At 38.7% G+C, this 8617-nt stretch overlaps 1 protein-coding gene across 1 annotated transcript in view; it reads left to right on the top strand.

Moving 5' to 3' along the window:
- Positions 1-659: 659 nt before the first annotated feature.
- NRIP3 (nuclear receptor interacting protein 3) overlaps positions 660-8617 on the top strand; it is a 33435-nt gene continuing 25477 nt past the window's right edge. The window contains exon 1 of the mRNA XM_058167471.1: positions 660-905. Within this exon, the coding sequence (XP_058023454.1) occupies positions 738-905 (168 nt within the window). The 5' untranslated portion in view covers positions 660-737. The remainder of the gene's footprint in view (positions 906-8617) is intronic.

Genomic DNA, 8617 nt, shown 5'->3' with positions numbered 1-8617 from the left:
CCATGTGGGCCACTGCATTTTATACAAACTGGAGATTCCGTATGTTTTTCAGGGGCAACTTATGTATAGCGCATTGCAATAGTCACCGCGGGAGGTGACTAGGGCATGAATGACCGTGAGTAGGGATTGCTGGTCCAGGAGATGATGGGCAGCATCCCACTCTCAACTTTGGAAAAGGAAAAGCCAATCTAATAATGTTTTTGATACATCTACAGCTGCCGGCTTTCTCTTCATATGCAGCATATAATATGATACCCACTACGCACGTTTACCCGTTAAAAGAAAAAAATAAGTCACATCATTTATTTAGAAAGCAAACGCAGCTTCCTCTCCTCCCTGGAACAGCAACTGCCGAGGAGGCGCTCACGGCCGATGGCGGTGCGTTTAAGGCAAAAAAGCCAGGCAGTCGCCTCGCTTTCCCGGGGATGCCCGCTGCTTCTGCTCAGCGGGCAGCCCCGCGTCTTCAGCCGGCGGCGCGCGGGGGCGGCCGACCGGCATACCGCACGAGGCCCGCCCAGCCCCTCCTTGGCGCTGCAGCCGCCGCCGCCGCCGCACCGGCGGGGGCACCTGCTGCTGGCGCTCGTCACGCGGGCGGAGAGGTCCTGCTATAAAGTGCTCCCGCTCGAAACCCGCCCAGGCGTCCCTCCTCGGAAGAAGGAGCGACGGAGGTGGTTTGCCGCCGCTGTAGCTGGTCGAAGGGAAGCTGAGGCCCGGCCGGCGCGAAGAGAGACGGCAAGATGTTTTACTCGGGGCTGCTGACCGATAGGAAGGACATGGACGTCAGGGAAGCCGCAGCCCTCCGACAGCAGAGGAGGATGAAGCAGGCCGTTCAGTTCAACCACAAGGACTCCGCCGATCTGCTGCCCTTGGACGGGCTGAAAAAACTGGGAACTTCAAAAGACACGGTAAGAATTCGGATTGTTGTCGGGTGGGAAAGGGGGGATGCAGACGAGGGTTGGTAAAAACACCGGGGGCGGGTGGGTTCGAGCAGGGTGAACTGGATGGCCTTTGGCAACCCCCGAATATTTGCAATGTTTGGCAACCCCCGAATATTTGTGCTGCAATTTGGTGGGGAGTGGTGGTGGTGGAAGAAATGGGGAAGGGCGAGCGGGGGAAAAAAAAGGCTGATGATTTCAGCAGCTTCCTTCGTTGGGGATCGAGGTTAAGGGTTTTTTGTTTTTAAATGAAGCATGTGCAAGCATAATGAAATCGTGTTGACTTTAAACGGTTGATCAGTCAAAGAAAGGAGGAAGAGAGGGGGAATTTAATTCTCGCAATAATTTACTAGGCTTGTGCTTCCCTCTCTCTTCATAGTACACCAGGGTCTTAAACAGCCTTTCTTGAAATAAGCTCGATTGATTTCTGCAGGAGGCGCTTCTTATTCAATGAGTTCACAACAATTGAAGCTCTGGAGCCCTGCTTACCTCGAAGCTGGCAAGGTTTTTGGGGGGTGGGGGCCAAAATGGCAGTTTATGAAAGAATTTTGGATTGGGAAAGCAGTGCTGGAAAAACAGTTTTAAACCCCTCCCTTTTACATTGCTATGACATTGATCCAGTTAAAAGAGGTGAAGATGCTTTTAGGATAAAGAAGTAATCCTGATTCTGTCACTGGCTTTCTATGACTCTTGCAAATGAGCCCTTAGAAATCTTATACAGAAAAGAAACCCTTTATTTAAAAAAAAATAAAGTTTTCCTCTAAAGCAGAGGATTTAGGATTTTTTCCCCTACCTGCAGAGCTTTCTGCATCTTTACTATTGAAACATGCTATTTGAATTGAAGAACAAAATGTAGTCGGCAACATATAATGATTTAAAAAGCTGAATTTTTTGTGATATGTCATATTTATGCTTCCAAAATTAATTATTTTGTAACTGAATGTGTACTGGGATTTTACAAACTATTGCTTAAACCATCTAGCAAGAACATTTATAAACATTTTTACCTCACACTTATCTTTCTATTTTTTTAATGTCTGATTTAATTTGGTCTTAATTGCTTTAATATGGTGGCCTCAGCTGAGTTCTTGAAGATTATTAGATGGCTAATGCTGGTTTAGGTGATGTGAAAGTCTGACCTAATCAGCCTTTTTTTAAATCAGGGGAGAAATGTAGACAACATAATAGGACTATAGTTATAAATCCCTTCTATCTGTTCAGCTTTAAAATATTTGAGATACATACAGATAGTATATACATTTGAAGCCAGTGGGCTTTGCAGCCCATGACAGTGACCATGGAGTCTACCTGTGCAAAAGTTAGAAGGTTAAAAAAAAAATCTAAACAAAGGTTCCCTTTCCCCAGAAACAGAATTAATAAATCTATTTTTTTTAATGAACATGAATTAAAATGGCTTCCTGTGGCTGTTTAGCTTGATTATGGGCTCCCTTCCAGTCTCTTAAGGCATAGACACAAAGATACCTTATTTTTTACTGGCTAACATATAAATTATGAATTGGGCTTGATGACATGGTAAATCACAACAATAACTTTTGCATGGTTTATGATGTCATACTTCATGCTATATACAGCTATAGACCACCTGGATCAAATATTTGTAAAGACAGATCTGAAACCACAAGTGTCAATTTGACTGTGGTGAACAGCAATGAGTACCTTTGTGAAAAGGTACCTTGAAAAATTAAAGAAGAGGGCTAGTGTTAGTGACATTTGTCCACCACCGCTTCTTCCTCTGACCAAAGCTGATATTCAGCCAGGGACAGAAAATGAAAGAATTGGACTTGTCAGAAACAGCATGTTCCAGAATCCCCTTATCTTAAAGTCAGAGCTAGGAAGGACCCGTAGAAGGTGCGCAAAGATTCCAGGAGCCAATTTTGTGTATGGCCTAACTTTACGTGGGACTGATGGAGGAGTCCCTGAAGCCATAGGGCACTGGCAGGTTATGCCGACGCATGCTATCAGAAGGAAAGAAATGCCCAAAGATTTTATTCGCATGAATAGTAATGGAATTAAGGCTGGTCTTTTCACTGCAAAAGAACACCATCTGTATTGCCAACATCATGAGCTTCACTGCAAAACAACTGTTGCCAAAACCTTCCCCAAAGATGTACATCGTCTTCCTGACGCCATGACGTATGGGAAACCATATCCTCCTTCTACACCCATAACAGAGATCCTTCAACATAAGTTTGGTGACCAGTGGCTGCAGGAGCAACGGAAAGCTAACATGCATCTTAAGCAGAAGAAACATTCGAAAAAACGAGAGAAAACACATGAGACCCGTATGACAATGTTGAATAAATATCAAATCCCTGTGAAGATAGATTCACAATGGCACATGCCAAAATTTCAGAAAATTGCTCGCCATCTTGACACCTTCCCAAGTCAAGAAGATAGATTGAATGCTATGAAAGCTCAGCAAATTGAAGCACCAGTTCGTCGTGGCCAGTTTGGTTGGGGCATTTATACTCATATATAGGGCTCAGCTTTATAAAGAAATGACTTGATATACTTCAATATGAGCTCTGTGCTATGACAAAAAGTTTGATGGAACCTGCCATAAGTAGCATTAAAATGAAGCTCCTTGTGGGGAAAAAAAATAGATAAGGACATGAGTGTCTCATTGCTGAGCTTCTGCTATCAGATAAATAGAAAAAATGGAATTCCTGACTGTCACCTAAAGGATGTATTACACCATTTGAGGATGGAATGTTGGTACAACATCACAGCTTAATATAAAGCAACTGTCAATGTGTTTTAGCTAGAAAGCTTGTATAGTCTTTTTTGCCTCCAGTCTTATTTGGAACATGAACTCATAGTGAAAAGGAAATACTCTCCTATATTAAAATAAATAAAATAGTAAAAAAATGTTATTTTTTTCTTGTTTAAAAGAAAGCAGAGGATACTGCACAAATACTAGTAGGCTATACCTAATGTTAAGGGGGGAAGGGCCTTCTCTGTGGGGGCTCCCGCCCTCTGGAACGAACTCCCCCCAGGACTTCGCCAACTTCCGGACCTCCGAACCTTTCGCCGCGAGCTTAAAACCTACTTATTCATCTGCGCTGGCCTGGGTTAGTTTTTAAATTTATGGGTTTTTTAAACGGGTTTTAGCTCTAAATTTTAATCGTGGCCAATTTTAATAAGTTTTTTAGCTGCATTTTAATTGTATTTATATATTGTCTATTTTACTTGGCTGTGAACCGCCCTGAGTCCTTTGGGAGAAGGGCGGTATACAAATTTAATAAATAAATAAATAAATAAATAAATAAATAGAGGAATAACATCCTATTTTTTTCTTAATATTTGTAAAACCCACTATATGCATAAATACTGGATTTTCTAGTCATTAATCTGTGAGCACAGATTTCAGAATGAATTTTCTCTAAAAAGATATAACATGAGAGAATGTGACTGGCATAATCCTTTTGTTTTTACCAAAGGAAAAAAAAACATACTTCTTTGGAAACTATCACCCACTAGCTCTCCTGAATCAATTTTTGTCTTCATTTATTTCTTCATCCCTGTAGGTTGTAAAACTTCCAGAAGTTCTGGACTAATTTATGATAAATTTCTTTTTTTCTAATGCACTATGGATAAACTATATTGTTTTTATATTACCATGGATGCATTCATATAATTTAAAGTTAAGGTGCTCGTATATAAATACACTTTATGTTAGTAGCTATTGATATTTACATCTGCAAGGAACTTGCAATGAAATTTCAAAAGTGCAATTACAGAGGATTTGGAACATGGAGAACAACATTGGTTTGATCTTGTCAAATTTGATTACTTGTACTAAGTATGATGAAGCTATAGCAGCCATCTATAATCAATCTTTCAGCAGGGCTGGACTTTGACTACAGGAATGGCCTTCAAAGAAAGACTTAAAGTAATTTTTGCATTACTGTACATTCAAATTTGCAACAATCTCTAAGCCTGCAATTCAGTAAAAAATAATAAAACAATTGAAATTTAATAATTGATTCCTTAACATTAACACTTTGGAAAAAAGATGGTATTAATATTTGAAAACGGATTTGGATGGAGCACACATGCCCAGGCTCACCCTCTATGGGTTATGGCCCGGGGGTTGGGGACTCCTGTCATAGATAAAAACAGACTGTGTGATGGCTGCAGAGTAAAGTCTCAACTATTATACTCAGTGCCCCATATGGTCAATGGATCATGAGGTGCTAAGCAGTCAGTGCCATGGAAGTCACACTTCCAATGCTCACAACTTGCTGAGCCACAAAAGTACATCAGTTTCCAACTATGCGAACATAGTACTTTATGCAGATATGGCTGCTATCATTAATTGATCTGGTTAAGCATGGTGAATGAATACAGTAAGGAGTTTCAACGAAGAATACAATACTTGGGATTTTATAGATGACAATATGAACAATGCTAGCATAGAAATTAAGGTTGTATTGGGGAACCATCTACCATATTTCCCTGAAAATAAAACCCTGTCTTATATTTTTTTGAACCCTGAAATAAGCGCTTGGCCTTATTGCCATGCGTTCAAAAGCCTGATTGGACTTATTATCAGGGGATGTCTTATTTTGGGGAAAACAGGGTAGAAACAACTGTGAGCCCACTCCTTCCATATATTCAATAGAGATTTTTTTTTTTGGTACAGTGACCTTTTCTTTATCCTATAATGTAATTATAAAACTGAAATATTTTTAAAGCAAAGGTTGCCCTCTTATTATTTTTTCATGGTGATTAGCGTATTTGCTAGATATTCAATTTGTTGATTTCCAGCATAAATTCAAGAAGGCATTAATTTTGTCTTAATTAAATTGTCCATTTTCTCCCAAGGTTAATTTTAAGAGGAAAAAACATAGTTATCAAAGAAGTGTAATCCTTTAGAAAAAAATATATGGATACTGGAAATATTCTGTGAAATTTCTGTGTTTAATTGGCAAGGACGTTAGGGCAGATAGAAAAATAAATACAATATATTTCTATATTTAATATGAATAGAAAATTGACAATGGTATTAGAGGACAACACTGACATATGTAAAATAGATTTTCATACTGCTTACTTATAACAAGTTTTATTTTACTAAATTTAATTCAATACATTGGGAAATGTTTTGGTACTGTGTTTTCCCGAAGATAAGACCCTGTCTTATATTTTTTTGAACCCCGAAATAAGTGCTTGGCCTTATTTTCGGGGAGATCTTATTATTTTGGAATACGTGGAGCAAGACAGGGCTTCTCTTGCTGTCTTATCTGATTTCCAGCTCTGTCTCCCTAACCCTAACCAGAGGAAATGGCAGGGACCGGCTATACATGAGTTTAAATATTTTCGGGGAGGGCTTATTATCGGGATATCTTATTTTCGGGGAAACATGGTAGTAATTAAAATATTAAGTAGTGATGGAAGGTTAATTGTCAGTGATGGGATAGTGCTTGGAGTTGCCTATCTGGAAGTAGTTTATATTAATGCATATATCATTTTCCCCTTCCTTTTAGTGGGTCCTTGTCTGAAATTTCTGGACAGATGTAGCTCATTGTGCCTTCTGTTATGTGGACATTTGAAGGACACTTTAAACCCTTAGATGGTCAAGAGAGGGCCATTTAGGAATGTTTCTATATATTGACATCATGTATGAACCACCATTCTACTTCCTGTAGAGGCATAATTAGCAAGATAGGGAATACCTAAAGGGTCTTAATGAGTGTGTCTACTTTAGTGACTACTGTAGTGTTAATTCTAATTGCAATAGGACCATGAAATTTCTAATATTAATTCAGTACACAAAAAACTACCGAAGCATCATCTGTTTTCCCAAACATTTACTTAAATGGATGTGAATTACAAAATTTTCAGGACACAGAAAGATACACTGTTTTGCTTTAATCTCATAAATTAGAAAAGGGTATGCTTGCATTTGCTCTGCTGACTATTATATTGAATCATGTGTAGGTTTGGAAAAGGTTAGAAGCTAAATCTTTCCTGTTATTTTATTAATAATTCCACAGCTTCATGAACAATAACAGGACAAATATTAAACCCAACCAAAATGGTTTCAATTACCCTTCTCCAACATGATGAACTGCTTGGTCATGCTAACTGGGGATTCTGGAAGAAGTCCTGTTTTCAAAAGAATGAATATTTGTGCAGGAGGGCTGAATATTACAGTAGTGGCTGAAATGCATAACTGGATAGTAATTTAGCGTCTAGTAACTATAATAGGAATTAAAAAATATATAAAATGGATTGGATGGATGGATAAACAGACACACGGGATTTTTTTTTATGCAACCCAAGAAGCATGTCAGAGTACTCCTTAATGGCTAGAAGATGAATATTTATAAAGTAAGAAAGCTCTTTGCTCATCTTTTAACCAAAAAAGGGCAAGTTCTTTTCCCCCCCTGTAAATTCTGCAAATAACTAAATAGGTCCATTACTGCAGGTATCTGGTATCCTTGTAAACCTTGTAAAAATAAGTGCTGGGGCAAAGCTTGCTTAAGAGAGCTGCCAAATCACTGCTTTAATATATCAAATGATGAGGAATTCCCCACCTCTCTTTGGATTTCATTCTGAAATTCACTCTAAATTCCTTCCTGTAATTTAGTAAATCAGTTGTTCTATGCCTTACTCTGTAGGATGAGACAAAGTAAGCTTTGAGAGGTATTATATCCTTTCAGATACTTGAAGAATGTTCCTTATCTTTCTAGAGTCTTTACCCAAAACTAAGCATTGCTGAAAATAGGCAGGCATCATTACAATGCAAATTATACACATGCAGATCACTAAAGCATTTAGAAGAACCTTGTTTATTGAAGGCCACATATGTCCCATGTCTAATTTGAATAATATGGACTTTCTAATTCTCCAGGTTGTAGAATATCTGGTTCAATCCACTTCTGAAGCAAAAATCCATTAAATCATCTCTTGGATGACCACTCAGCTCCTGCTTTGAAAATCTCTAGCAAACGAGAGTCTATCAGTGTCCTAGGTGGACTATTCCACTTCTAATCCACACTTAACATCAGGAAATTCATCCAGCTATTCAGCGTGAATTTCTTTTAATGTCAACCTATTGGCACGTCTCTATGCCTCACTTTCAGATTTGCTTCATTTTGAATATGACAGTCTTTTAGTTGTTTGTAGAAGCTACCAGGTCTCCCTTAAATCTTTGTTATTGAAAGGTAAACATAGCCAACCTTTTCTTAGGGTTTTGTTTTCATGTATCTTATCTTTCTGGAAGATTATCTCTGAAACCAATCTAGCTTATTATCCACATGTCTTTTAAACTATGATGTCCAGGATTGAAGGCGAGTCTTTCAAGGGTGGTCTAACCAATACCAGCAGTGGAGTCATCTCCCATAGTCTGAAGGTTATCCTTCTATTAAATGTACTGTCAAAAATGCATTGACCTTTGTAGCTGCCTCATTGCAATGTTTATTCATATTCAACTAAGGTCCACTGAGACTCTTCAATCTTTTTTCCACATATTGCTGTCAGATCAGGCCTTCCTAATTCTGTACCTTCGCATTTGATTTTTCTTCTAGTGCAGGGCTGTGATTAAACATAATCTTTTAGGATTTCATTGTTTTGAATTATGATTTTGCCTTTTGAATATTACATAATTTCCCTAGTTTGGCATCAGCTGCAAATTAGACAAGCATTCCTTTCTT

Source organism: Ahaetulla prasina, chromosome 1 (genome assembly GCF_028640845.1).
Source record: "Ahaetulla prasina isolate Xishuangbanna chromosome 1, ASM2864084v1, whole genome shotgun sequence".
In the NCBI taxonomy this organism is placed as follows: domain Eukaryota; kingdom Metazoa; phylum Chordata; class Lepidosauria; order Squamata; family Colubridae; genus Ahaetulla; species Ahaetulla prasina.
This window is presented reverse-complemented; position numbering and strand designations above follow the sequence as displayed.